Source organism: Lygodium microphyllum, chromosome 22 (assembly GCF_053477565.2).
Source record: "Lygodium microphyllum isolate KBCC chromosome 22, Lygodium_microphyllum_v1.1.10, whole genome shotgun sequence".
Taxonomy (NCBI): Eukaryota; Viridiplantae; Streptophyta; class Polypodiopsida; order Schizaeales; family Lygodiaceae; genus Lygodium; species Lygodium microphyllum.
The window spans coordinates 106,078,310-106,091,828 of NC_141156.1; the positions used below are offsets into that span (position 1 = coordinate 106,078,310).

General features: G+C 45.5%; 1 protein-coding gene across 1 annotated transcript in view; it reads left to right on the forward strand.

Moving 5' to 3' along the window:
• Positions 1–13,519, forward strand: part of LOC148017471 (putative fucosyltransferase-like protein) — an 87,627-nt gene that overhangs the window by 14,512 nt on the left and 59,596 nt on the right. The window contains exons 2-3 of the mRNA XM_087662677.1: positions 10,379–10,551; positions 10,735–10,976. Of these exons, the coding sequence (XP_087518803.1) occupies positions 10,379–10,551; positions 10,735–10,976 (415 nt within the window). The remainder of the gene's footprint in view (positions 1–10,378; positions 10,552–10,734; positions 10,977–13,519) is intronic.

Genomic DNA, 13,519 nt, shown 5'->3' on the forward strand with positions numbered 1-13,519 from the left:
GGTGGACATTGTTGTATGTACTATGATGCGACCTTATCATTGTATATCATATTGTATCAGATCACCCATGATCTGAGAGAGGGTGTTAGCAGATTAGTCAGCTCATGGTTGAGTTTGTACTTGTGGTATAACAGGCTGGGCACAAAGACATTTTAGGCATTTTATTTGCCATTGTTTATTGAGGTTTGGGCATTATTTGTAGCCAGTCAGCTAGCATTTAATGCTGGCCGACCTGTCATATTTTTGCCATTTATTTTGGCCTATTTATGGTTAGCCTCCCTCCTCCACATTCATTCATCACTTGACAGTTTCTGGGGAGAGGGAGCAGGTGCCAATACCTCCACAGCCGGTGACTCACATTGTATCTATACTGTCTCATGTCTTGGTATATGGATTCCATTTCCCGAGCATACATTTGAGTTCTCATTTGTATTGTGTTATTGTTTTCTAGTCTTTTGTCTTATGTTCAGCAGTTTATTTTAGCACATGTTTATGCTTCCACTGCTATACCACTTCTGACAATACCATATCAAAAGATGACAAACCAGCGAGATAGTAGGGTTTGCGGGGAGGAACACGGAATGAACTCAGTAAACATTGAGAAGAGAAGAGAAGAGAGAAGAAACTCTGATGAATGGAATGATGAAGATCTGAATCATGGAGTGAATGTGATACAAGGGAACAAGGGTGCCGTAGCATAAGGAAAATGATAAAGACAGCTACGAACCACGAACTGCAATGTCCTCTTGAAGGGGTGTGTGAGGGTAGTGGAGAGGCTGGAAAGAAGAGGTGACGGACTGAATGAATCAGCTGTCAAGAATGAGTGATAGAGGCAGTCTATAAATATGCAAGAGATTGTCTAGGTTTGGTGCTCGGAGGGAGGGCGTCAACAGTTTAGGGTGGCGCCCCACTGTGGGTGCCCAACCCCTTTTTGGGGCTGTCCATTGTGAAACCCTAAATACAAAACACTAAATCCTAAACACAAAACGTAGAACGCAAAACTACAAGTGAAGGGTTTCTCAACAAGCCTCTTGCCGGCTTAGAATGTGCAATGTAATAAGTTGTCAACAACGATGTATATAAAGCCTAAGAGGCGAGCCGAGCAGGCCTTCTAGGGCCTTCCAGAGTGGAATCTGGTGGAAGGATGCTTGAATCTCACATGGTCTATTGATACTAGCGAGGTAATGGGTCTTGCGGAGAAGGCTTGGAGCTGAAGTATTTGGAGGAAGGTTAGGAGCGGGTAGTAGACCCGGCTTAGAAGGCATGATCTTAAATGATGTGAGTGGAGGTGAGGATGCAATGTTTGGTGTAGAAGACTGTACAATGTCCCTCTCATCAAAGATGATATCCTTCCTAACGATTACCTTGTTCGTTTGAGGATCTAGGCTTTCTCTTCGGAAGAATAGGCCACAAAGATCAAGAGATGTGCTTGAGGGGTGAGCTTTCCTATATTGTCATTTGGTGTGTACATATAAGCATGACTATAACTTGATCATCAGAGGACTTAGGAGCCCCAATGATTTAGAACTTAGCGAGAAGACACTGATACTCAGTCAACTTGACTTTCAAGTCATCCCAACTTGCGATTTTAAAATTTTGGAGCTAATAATCCAAATTGATGCGACAACCCAAGAGCTGCATAGCGGTCAATCAAGTGTGCCCAATGCTCGGATGCTAAGTTGAAATGCTGAAGCTGAGAGTGCTCAAGCAATAAGCCCTACATAAGCTTGACAATAATGGAGGCATTATGAGTTTTCCATGAGTAGACAACCTTGTATGGAACAAATGCGGGATCAGGTTGGGGTTTCAACCCCTGCTCTGAATCCCGTAGGTTTTGAGAATCTAATACATGCCTCATCAAGTTTAACCAAGTGGTATAGTTTGACCCATTGAGACCAATCTTGTTATTAGAAGCATGCTTGGTGGTGTTAGAGATCATAGCCTGTTTGGCAGCAGCAGGGCACAGCAGGGCAGGTTTGGTGGCAGTCTGCACAGTCGGACTGTGCAGTCGGACTGCCACGTGGCAGTCCGACTGCCTGCAGCCCAGTCGGCTGCATTTAATGCAGCCGACCTATTTCTGGCGCCCTATTTTCCTGGCAGATCTCGGCTATTTATACTCGATACTTTCAGCAGTCTGGACACACTTCTTTGACGCAGATTACAGACCGGTGACGGGCAGTTTCTGTCTCTGTTCACAGATTTCAGACAGCAGACAGTGCAGACTGCAGCAGACTTCGAGGTGGACAGCAGGTTGCATCGTCGAGGTGGAGACACGCAGTCCAGCGCACTGCGCCCGTGTATATCTTTGTATTTAGCATTCTTTATACAGCAGATCTTCATCATCCACTGTCTCTTTCTCTCCCTTCTCTCTCTGCATTCTCTCTCTCTCAGTCCTACGCTTCCGCACCGCTGCACTCTGACATGGTATCAGAGCAGTGTTTGAGGGCTGACTGAGCGCAGAATCAACCTGAAGAGGAGTTTCCATTGCGACACAAATTTGCGTTTTTTGCGTTTAAGGGCAGACAGGAGGGCTGCGCCTTGGAACAAGGCTGAAACGAGTGTGGGCGCACAGGAAAGGAGTACAGGTGGTGGATTTGCTGCTGTTTACTGTTGTTTGACGCGGAGGAAGTTTGAGTTTTCAGCCTACAAGTGCAGGTTTTGCTTTTTCATCGCCTCCGGCGGGTGAAGAAGCTTCAGGACGCGGAAGAGCCTTAGCAGGCTGAGTTTTCCCAGTCAGAGGGGGCTGCTTTTGTGTTTGTGAAGGCATTGCAGGTGAAGATGTCTACAGAGATGGACTTGGAGTTCCAGGCGATTATGGACCGGAAGGTGCCTGTCTTACCGGCTCTTCCTACAGATCAGAAGCTCGACGGCGACAACTACTGCATTTGGCGCGTCATGATGTTGGCCATCCTTGAGTCCTATGATTTGGCGGAGTTGGTACAGGAGGAGATTGACCGGCCCTCGGTAAGAGATGAGTCCAAACTCTCTTCCGATGCTCGTGCGGAGTTGGCCAAGGCCCAGTCTCATTGGGACAAACTGAATGCCGGGATTCGATCCTTTCTCTTTCTATCATGCACTACAGCCGTGATCGCTCACATCGAGCACTTGATGGTGGCTCGAGAGATATGGCTGGAGCTTGATCAAATGTACAATCGGATGACCCTGATGAAGAGGGTTTCTTTGGAGGTACAGATGCGGACCTTGTCCGTAAATAAGTCTTCTTCGCTACGGGAGCACATTAACAAGCTAAGGCAGCTACAGATGCAGGTTCAGAATGCGGGGAAGCCGATTTCCTTCGAAGACATGGCGATCACACTATTGTCCCAGTTGCCGCCACGATTCGGTACATTTTACTCTGCCCTTATTGCTTCGGGGCGAGAGTCTACTCTTCGGTGGGAAGAGTTGGTTCCTATGGTCTTGGACCAAGAGGAACAGTTAAAGGGACAGAATGCTTCCAAGTCGGAGGCGCTAACAGGTCAAGCCTCTCAGAAGAAAGGGAAGGACCAAAAGAAGAAGAAGGGGGATAATAAGTCCAAGAAGGACAAGGAGAAGGACAAGGACAAAGACTCCACATGCCATATTTGTGGAAAGACTGGCCATTGGAAGAAGGATTGCCCTGACAAAGACACGAAGGACACCAAGAAGAAGGACACCAAGGATTCTGGAGCGGTGGCTGCACCCTCATCAGCTGCATTTCTTCATCTAGCTGTCATTGAGGACGCTTCACCGAATGCTTCTGATGCTGCGATGACGGCTCCCCAAGCTCGAGAGTGGATTGTTGATAGTGGTGCCTCACGGCACATGACTCCTTCCTCAGATGGTATTGCCCAGCTGCGACCCTCGCGTGGGCAGATTCTCATTGGAGACAGCTCTTCAGTTTCTATTGCAGGTCGGAGTAAGATGCAGCTTATTCCGGATGGACGAGGTGGTACCCATACCTCAGAGGTTTTGCATGTACCAGGGTTAGGGTACCATCTCCTTTCAGTTCATAAGATTTGCTCCCTTGGTCTTCTGGTGGAGTTTGATAGTTCTACGGTGCGAGTCCTTGATCGTGGATCGAGGAAGGTTCTCTCATCTGGATATGAGGAGAACAGCATTTACAAACTGAAGTCTTCCACTGCCCTCTCTACTCTTCTTCTTACCTCACAGTCACAGTCTGAATTATGGCATGCTCAGTTTGGTCACCTGAACTATGACTATCTTCGGAGGGCGTCACGTGGACAGCTTGTTCGAGGGTTGCCGGATATAGTGGTGAGCCAGTAGCCATGTGTCTCCTGCATTCGGGGAAAGCAGCATAGGGATGCCATTCCCCACACAGCTTCGCGGCGGTCTACTTCACCGATGGAGCTAGTATCTACGGATCTATGTGGCCCTATGAGGAATGAGTCCCTGCGTGGGAGCTCGTACTTCATGCTGATCGTGGATGACTATAGCAGGATGACATGGGCCTACTTTTTGGCATTAAAGTCAGAAGCTTTCTCGCACTTCAAGGATTGGCTTCTCTTTGAGGAGAACCGATCAGGCCGGAAGTTGAAGACCTTGCGATCCGACAAGGGAGGTGAATTTGTATCTAATGAGTTTGCTCGGTTTTGTGCAGATAGAGGAATTCACCAGGAGTTTGCCAATACCAATACTCCTCAAGAAAATGGTATTCTTGAACGGAAGAACCGCAGTGTGATCGAGATGGCGCGCACCATGATGGAGCACCGACAGACCCCTCTGGTTCTGTGGGCCGAGGCTGTGGCTACTGCAGTCCACATCCTTAATCGATCCCCTACTTCGGCCGTGGAAGGGATGACTCCATTTGAGGCTTATTTTGGGACGAAGCCAGATGTTTCTTACTTTCGGGTCTTTGGCTGTGATGCCTATGTTCACATTCCCAAGGCTCACCGTGATAAATTTGAAGCGGCTTCCCGAAAACAGGTATTTGTTGGCTACAGCTCCCAGTCCCAAGGCTACCGATTGTATGATCCCGTCAAGCAGGATGTGTACACTAGCCGTGATGTGCGGTTCGTGGAGGTTCCGGCTACTTCAACGGGTGAGGAGCATCCCGTTCTTGGAGATCCAGGGGAGAGTTGGGCTCCTTCTACAGTTCCACTGGAGCCCGTGCCTTTTGATTATGATTCTGTTTCTGACACAGAGTCTACAGTTCCACCGGACACCTCTGAGGAGTTACCACTGGTGGATATTCCAGAGTCTTCTGCTGATGGAGAACGACGAGGGGAGGTTCGGCCTCCTCCTCGCTGGGCCCGTGACACACTCCGTGATTCAGGGATCGAGGGGGTTCCTGAGGAGTGGGGACTGTAGGATGGTCCGCGGTGGTCACGGAGGCACCAGGCACATTCTACGGAGCTGGTTTGCTCCAACTATTGTTTGATGACCTGTGTTATGCAGGATCGAGAGCCCACCTTCGTGAAGGAGGCTTTACAGTCCGCACCATGGAAGAAAGCTATGGAAGCTGAGTTGGAGGCTATTGAGAGGAATGGCACTTGGTCACTCCTGCCCCCCCCCCGAAGAAGAAGGTGATTGGAGTCAAGTGGGTCTTCAAGACCAAATATCTCAGTGATGGTACTTTGGATAAGCACAAGGCTCGCCTTGTTGCTAAAGGTTTTGCACAGCGCCCAGGGATTGACTGTCATGACACTTTTGCCCCCACAGCTCGTATGGCGATCATTAGAGCTGTTCTTGCTTTGGCTGGCCATAGGAGATGGCCTGTTTATCAGTTGGATGTGAAGTCGGCCTTTCTGAATGGTGATTTGAAGGAGGAGATCTATGCTGAGCAGCCTCCTGGCTTTGGTTCTTCAGATGGGAAAGTCTACAGGTTGAAGAAGGCCTTGTATGGCCTCAAGCAGGCTCCGCGTGCATGGAACGAGAAGATTGATTCGTTCCTCCAGTCTCAGTTGGGATATCGGCGGTCCAAGGCCGATCCGCAGCTATATGTTCACACTTCCGAGGGTGGTTGTGTGCTGTTTGTATTATATGTTGATGATTTGATTGTCACAGGTGATGCTGCACAGCAGGTCCAGGAGACGAAGTCAGCTTTACATCGGACGTTCGAGATGACGGATTTGGGTCTACTCCATTTCTTTTTGGGCCATGAGATTTATCAGTCTCAGAGGGGGATCTTTATCTCTCAACAGAGATATGTACAGGAGCTCTTGGTGTCTTTTGAGATGGAGGATTGTCGGGCCCTCTCTACTCCTATGGATCCGAATTGGAAGGCCACTTCCCATTCAGCTTCTCCTTTGGCGGATGCGTCCTGCTATCGACAGTTGATTGGGTCCTTGATTTGGCTTCTCAACACCAGGGTTGATCTATGTTTTGCTGTTGGGCTCTTGGCAGGGTTCATGAGTGAACCTAAGACGGTGCATTGGCAGGCTGCTCAGAGGATACTTGGGTATCTGAGGGGGACGTCTGATTTGGGGATTCATTACCCCGCAGGGACAAATGGGTCAGATCTTGTACTTGCAGGTTGGAGCGACTCGGATTGGGCCGGTGACGTGGACCACAGGTGGTCTACTACAGGTTACTGTTTTACTTTGGGTGCAGGTGTTATTTCATGGAGTAGCAAGAAGCAGCCCACGGTAGCCCTTTCGTCTACTGAGGCGGAGTATCGGGCCGCGTCTTCCACCACATGCGAGGTTGTGTGGCTTCGGAGATTATTGGAGGAGCTTGGGTGCCCCCAGACTCGTCCTACATTGCTGCGATGTGACAATGAGAGTTGCATTGCCTTGGCAAGGAACCCTGTTTTTCATGGCCGGACGAAGCACATTGAGATCCAGTACCACTTCATCCGAGAAAAGCTTCTGGATGAGACCATCACTGTGGAGTATTGCAAGACGGAGGACAATCTTGCGGATTTGTTTACGAAGGCGCTTCCTCAGGCTCTACTTCGGCGACATTCCAGATCCCTCAGGCTTCTGCCCTGTCCAGGCTCTGAGAGGGGGTGTTAGAGATCATAGCCTGTTTGGCAGCAGCAGGGCACAGCAGGGCAGGTTTGGTGGCATTCTGCACAGTCGGACTGTGCAGTCGGACTGCCACGTGGCAGTCCGACTGCCTGCAGCCCAGTCGGCTGCATTTAATGCAGCCGACCTATTTCTGGCGCCCTATTTTCCTGGCAGATCTCGGCTATTTATACTCGATACTTTCAGCAGTCTGGACACACTTCTCTGACGCAGATTACAGACCGGTGACGCGCAGTTTCTGTCTCTGTTCACAGATTTCAGACAGCAGACAGTGCAGACTGCAGCAGACTTCGAGGTGGACAGCAGGTTGCATCGTCGAGGTGGAGACACGCAGTCCAGCGCACTGCGCCCGTGTATATCTTTGTATTCAGCATTCTTTATACAGCAGATCTTCATCGTCCACTGTCTCTTTCTCTCCCTTCTCTCTCTGCGTTCTCTCTCTCTCAGTCCTACGCTTCCGCACCGCTGCACTCTGACAGGTGGATGGGGAGTTAGAATCATGAGGTGTATGTGAAGATGGATAGGTGGAGGATAAAATGGTAGTGGTGGTGGATAAGGAGGGGATAATTGCAAGTAGGCAAAAATAGCTTGCTAATGTCCAGTGAGTGCTAATTGATGCGGAGGTACCGAAATTGCCATAGTTCCATATGGTACCATAGGTGGAGGTGGAGGTACTAGGACTTGATAGCTTTGTCCAAATGTCATGATCCACACTCGAGTATTCCTGAGATGCACTCCTAGAGGGATAACCCGAAAGTGTATGTGTGGGAGGTCGAGCCTCCGTCACAAGTACGCCACCTAGAAATTGGTATGTAGAGGTTCTAAAGGTTGTGCATAAATGTGCAGAACCCCTCGGTGTGGTATGTGGTGGTAAATGTGGTGCACTTAATGGAAGCGAAAAGGATGAGGGAGGGATGGATGGGATCTCAAATGGATTAGTGATATATGTTTTTGTGGAAAACATGGTTGGTTCCTTTTGTCTATCTAATGTATTAGATGAAGATGTACCTACTCCAAAGTGACCATGAGAAATAAAATCATTTGAAGGAAAATGAAATATTTTGAAGAAAAAGAAAGGGATGGAATACTTACAAGTTCTTTTAGCTTCTTACCTAGTTTTGAGTTCATAAAAAAATTACATGTCTTCCTCATTACTTACAAACCAAAGGTTATTTTGAAGAGTCCCTTCTTGACAAGCATCCTCGATCCAATAGAAAATACAGAATCAGTTGGTATAGAATCTGACATGATAGGGTTCGTATTTCGCAGTGGAGAAAAGAAGTATTGTGGAAATGGAGTGTAATTTGAGCCAGGTTCCACTTGCGGATGGTGATTCCGTAGTGTAGATTTCGAAGGTCTTGCAAGATCATGAGTTTTGTGCAACGAATCTAAAGGAGATAACTCAGGTTTATCTTCAATCTCTTGCTAAGTCATGTGCATAAGGATGAGATCATACTCAATGACGAAAATCTGATATTGTCTTTGGACTCCATGGTAGTCCAATGGTTTTCCACCCATGTCAGATTAGGTAATAGCAAGCTGGGAGGTCTAGTTCTTGATCATTTTGGTCTAGTTCCTGATCATTTTTGTCCATGTTTGGTTGTGGAGATTGGAGCGATAGTGTAAATGTGTTCGAAGTCATCTGACCCTTTTGTTGTTTCTACTTTTGCGGATGAGCTTTTCGATCAAAGGCCAAGGTTTCTCAGAGAGTACCTAGCTTCGATACCATGTGAAGAAATGCTCTAAACATAGAAAATTCAAAGCCAATTGTACGACAAAGTACAAACTGATAAACACAAAACACAATTAGGGTTAGGGTAACTCAGAGAGAGTGAACACAATGAATAATGAAGTGAATGACTATTGAATATACAATGCTTATGCAACAAATACTCTATGTAGTGAATATTGAATCTTGAACTCTCGTATCTCTAGGATCAAGACAGAGGTTATGAGCTGGAGAGTGTGTTGATACTTCGAAATGGCTCTCGAAATATAGCAAGGCAGAAAAAGCAAGGCAGCCTCTGTGTGTTAAACAACATCAAATGCAGCTAGAGAGGTTGGATCTAATGTAGACAGGCAGTGAGGAGAGAGAAAGACAAAAAACACAGGTACCTGAGGAGAGAGAAAAAATTGGGCAACAAATGGAGATAGTAGACGATTGTGTAGGAAGTGCAGACGATAATTGGAGGAGAGAGAAAGCCAACAAACATAGATTCTGGATAATGGCGACAGTGTTTGATTGATGGCCATAGGTCCAACTGATGACATCAGCAGCAAATGCAAGGTGTAGACAATAGGTGACAACTCTAGGGTACCAAGCGACAACTCCTAGATGTAGGCGACAACTTTGGGCTGTAGATGGCAGCTTAGAGTTGGAGACGAAGGTTGGAATCGGGCATTAGATGATAGTATACAACAAGGGGAAGGTCTGACCGTGATGTTCTCTGCGAATGGGGTGTGGGTAGCAGAGCTATGGCTCTTGAGACGTGCAAAAACGAGATTGAGAGAGAGTGGTGGGTTGCATGCCTATTATAAAAAGTTTGCGGCACCTAAATTAGGGTTTGGCATGTGGGACACTGTAACTCTCTAGGATCGCGTTTCTTTTTAAAAATGATAAGGTTTCATCATTAATTAAGTGTGTTTTGGGGCTGTTTAAGTCAGTCTAATGCAATTTCAGCTCAACAACAGGCACCAATCCTGGATGTCCAAGGATGAACAGTGGGTTCTCTTCGCTATCCCATATAGACAGCTTTGACAAGCCTTGTATGTATGTGATGTAGCTGTTTCTGCTCCAGCCAAGCTGTTGAGCCCACGTACTTCCATGGATAATATAATTAGATGCACTTCATGTTGCAGGGGGGGAAAAAAAGATAATAAAACTTAACAAGGACTAGCATTTGACTCATCATCCCATACCACAACCCACAGCATGTGTGCGCGCCAAGCTAATTGTACTGCCTAGAGTCCAAGATTCAGGAGCCCAATCTTGCAAATGAGTCCAAAGGTTCCTTTGTTTGGGTTTCTTAACCTTCTCATCTTTGCCACCTCAACTTTTGGGCCCTGTCCATTGAACATTTGGCCACCCACTTGCTACTCAATTGGTAACCTCAATCGATGCCTTAGGCAAGCTAAATGCTCTCAAAGCAAGGAATCCTGTAATATACGTATTTTGTGATCTTTGATCTCACTTATAGAAGTGCATATGCTGTACATACTGTTTGAAGTGCATCGTTGCTGTCAGGATTTTGAGAGTTATGGTTTCATAGAGGTAGTATGTGATCAAACGACTGACAAAAGATCCACGGGCATGACTTGTATTTGAGTATAGGACTTTAAGTTAAGCATTAGATTTTTAGCCCTTTAAAGCTATAGAAGGGATCAAACTCTAAAGATACCATCTTTGCTGTCAGGTTTGGGAAACCTGTGCAATAGGTTGTGAATTTCGAGGGTCTGCAGCTCTTGAAGGTCCAGACAAAGCGGATGCTGTTTTTGGAATCAGAAGTGAGCCTGGCATTGAATCCATTGTGCGCTCTATGGAGTCATCACAGTATTATCCTGAAATTGGACTCGAGAATGCAAGAAGGTCTGAATATAAGGTTTAATGTATGATTTTGATGCTACTGAATCTTGAAGAGGAGATTGATGTTTGACTTCTTTTTCTTCCTTAGATGCTCTTATATTAGCACAGGTGCTGCCTACATTAGGGTGTTAAAGCAGTAGACAGTTGTAGATCTAGATACACGTAATCTGCTTCATTGCATTTCAGGAGAGGTTATACTGTTGTGATGACAACCAGCCTTGCATCCGATGTGCCAGTGGGTTATTTTTCATGGGCTGAGTATGATCTAATGGCCCCCCCAAAGAAAAAGACTAAAACAGCTCTTGCAGCAGCTTTTATTTCAAACTGTGGTGGCCATAACTTCCGGCTAGAGGCAATTACAAAGTTAAGAGAATACGGAGTCTCTGTTGACTCATATGGTGCCTGTCTTCGGAATCAAGACGGTCGAGGTAAATCTTTCAAGGTCTCTAATAACTTTCTATTTAAGAGAAATGTATTAACTGATGCATTTTTATTTGATCCAGTTGTGCAGTCTAATGGTTGGGTGTTTTCTATCATTATACCTTAAGTTTTTTTAAGTGGCCATAGAATCAAGTTGATCTAATATGCATAGTTTGAAGATGGGGATGTGGATTTATTCCTTTTTAAAGAAAGCATGGCTGGCTTTGGATGATAATATGTCCATGTTGCTGCCTGGCACACAGATTTTCCAGAAGTGAGACAGTCTCAGAATCAAGGATGATAAATGAGCAACTTTAAGGAAAGTTATTTCCATCCAGAGAAGTGCAATGTGACAAGTGGCCTACTAGCATAAGATTTGGAAACATATAAAACAATCTAGATTCCCCTATTCTGCAAGATGGCAGCTCACTATCTATCTAAGATAGAGGCCCTATCTACCCAGCCTCATCTACCCAACTGCAACTAACCAGATAGTTGTCCTTACAAATAGTAGTGAAGGAATCCACCCGTCTTTCTGTACTCTACCCTCAAGGTGACTAAGTAAAATGAGTAAAACCAACAGTGCTAAAGCACAAAGCATTGAAGTAGATATCCAGTAAGCACATGTTCTCATACACCCCTGAAATGGAATACAACAGACCACCTGGCACCATGTATGCAGCCCTCTCTTGATCCAAACCTTCAACAAAGTATCTAACCACGCAAATGGCTTCCAAAGGGATAAAAATTTTGGATGCCTGGTGAAAAAGTCTGGATTATTGGTGACCAGAGAAGTGCAGAGTGACAAGTGGCCTACTAGCATGAGATTTAGAAACATATAAAAAAAACTAGACTCCCGTATTCTGCAAAGTGGCAGCCCACTCTCTATCTATGCAACAAACCACCCTGTGTATGCAATCATCTCTTGATTCAAATCTTTGACAAAGAATCCAACTACACAACTGGCTTCCAAAGGGATAAAACTTTTGGATGCCTGGTGATAATAATCTGGATTACTGGTGACCAGAGAAGTGCAGAGTGACAAGTGGCCTACTAGCATGACATTTAGGAACATATGAGAAATCTAGACTCCCCTATTCTGCAAGCGGGCAGCCTACTATCTATCTAAGATAGGAGCCCTATCTACCCAGCCTCAACCAACCAGATAGTTGTCCCTACAAATAGTAGCCAAAAGATCCACTTGTCTTTCTGTACTCTACCCTCAAGGTGATTAACTAAAAGGAGTAAAACCAAGAGTGCTAAAGCACAAAGGATTAAAATAGATATCCAGTAACCACAAGTTCTCATACACTCCTGAAATGGGATGCAACAAACCACCATGTCTATGCAGCCATCTCTTGATTCAAAGCTTTGACAAAGAATCCAACTATACAAATGGCTTCCAACGGGATAAAACATTTGGACGCTTGGTGAAAACAGTCTGGATTATTGGTGACCAGATAAGTGCAGAGCGACAAGTGGCCTACTAGCATGAGATTTAGAAACATATCAAAGACTCTAGACTCCCCTATTTCGCAAGGTAGCAGCCCACTATCTCTTTAAGATAGGAGCCCCATCTGCGCAGCTGCAACCAACCAGATAGTTGTCCTTATGCATAGTAAACAAAGAATCCACTTGTTTTTTTGTACTCTACCCTTCAAGGTGGTTAACTACAATGAGTAAAACCAACAGTGCTAAAGCACAAAGGATTGAAGTAGATATCCAGTAACTCCAAGATCTCATACACCCGTGAAATGGGATGCAACAAACCGCCATGTCTATTGTCATGGGGACCTAAAATTTTGAGATGCTTTAATCTTGCTAGTAACATTTGATAAAGCCACTAATCAAATGTAAGGTTGCTTAGTACATCTGATGCACATGGTAGTTATTTCATGGTAATAGGCCAAGGACTGTGAGGATGCCGTAGGTATCAAAGGCAAAAGTTATGATAAGTTATGCCAATTGGGCTTTGGTGGTCAATTGGTGTCAGTTTCGACCTAAAACAGTTGTTTGGCTAATAATTGTTAGTGGTGATACTAGGGACTAGCATTAATTAATTAATTAATGCCAATCTAAGGCTCAACAAAGGTTTGGGACCACTCCAGGTTACAAATGGTGTAGCCAATTTAATTATGGATAGGCATATTAAATTTTGGGTAGGGTCAGAAGGGCTGAAATTAATTTTCAGAATTATTTGATTTTGAAATAATTAAATGGCTAGATAATGCTGAAAATTGGGTTTAGAAGGCTGCCTCTTGGCAAAAATATCGATGTAAACGAAGAAATAGTTTTTGGGGCTGGTTTTAGCTGTTTAGGGAATTTTGAGCCAGTGGGAGAGAGAGAAGAGGCATTGATCAGAAAGTTACAAAGAAGACATTCAAGAGGCTGCCAGTAGCTGCAAGGGACCTTGATGATGCAGGCAACAACATTTATGATGCCTTTTGATGCAGACAATAGCATTTAATGTAGGCGATAACAGTTGTGCACTTACGTGATAGTAGTAGGTGACAACAATTTGAGCTGATTAGAGTAGACAACAACCAATTTT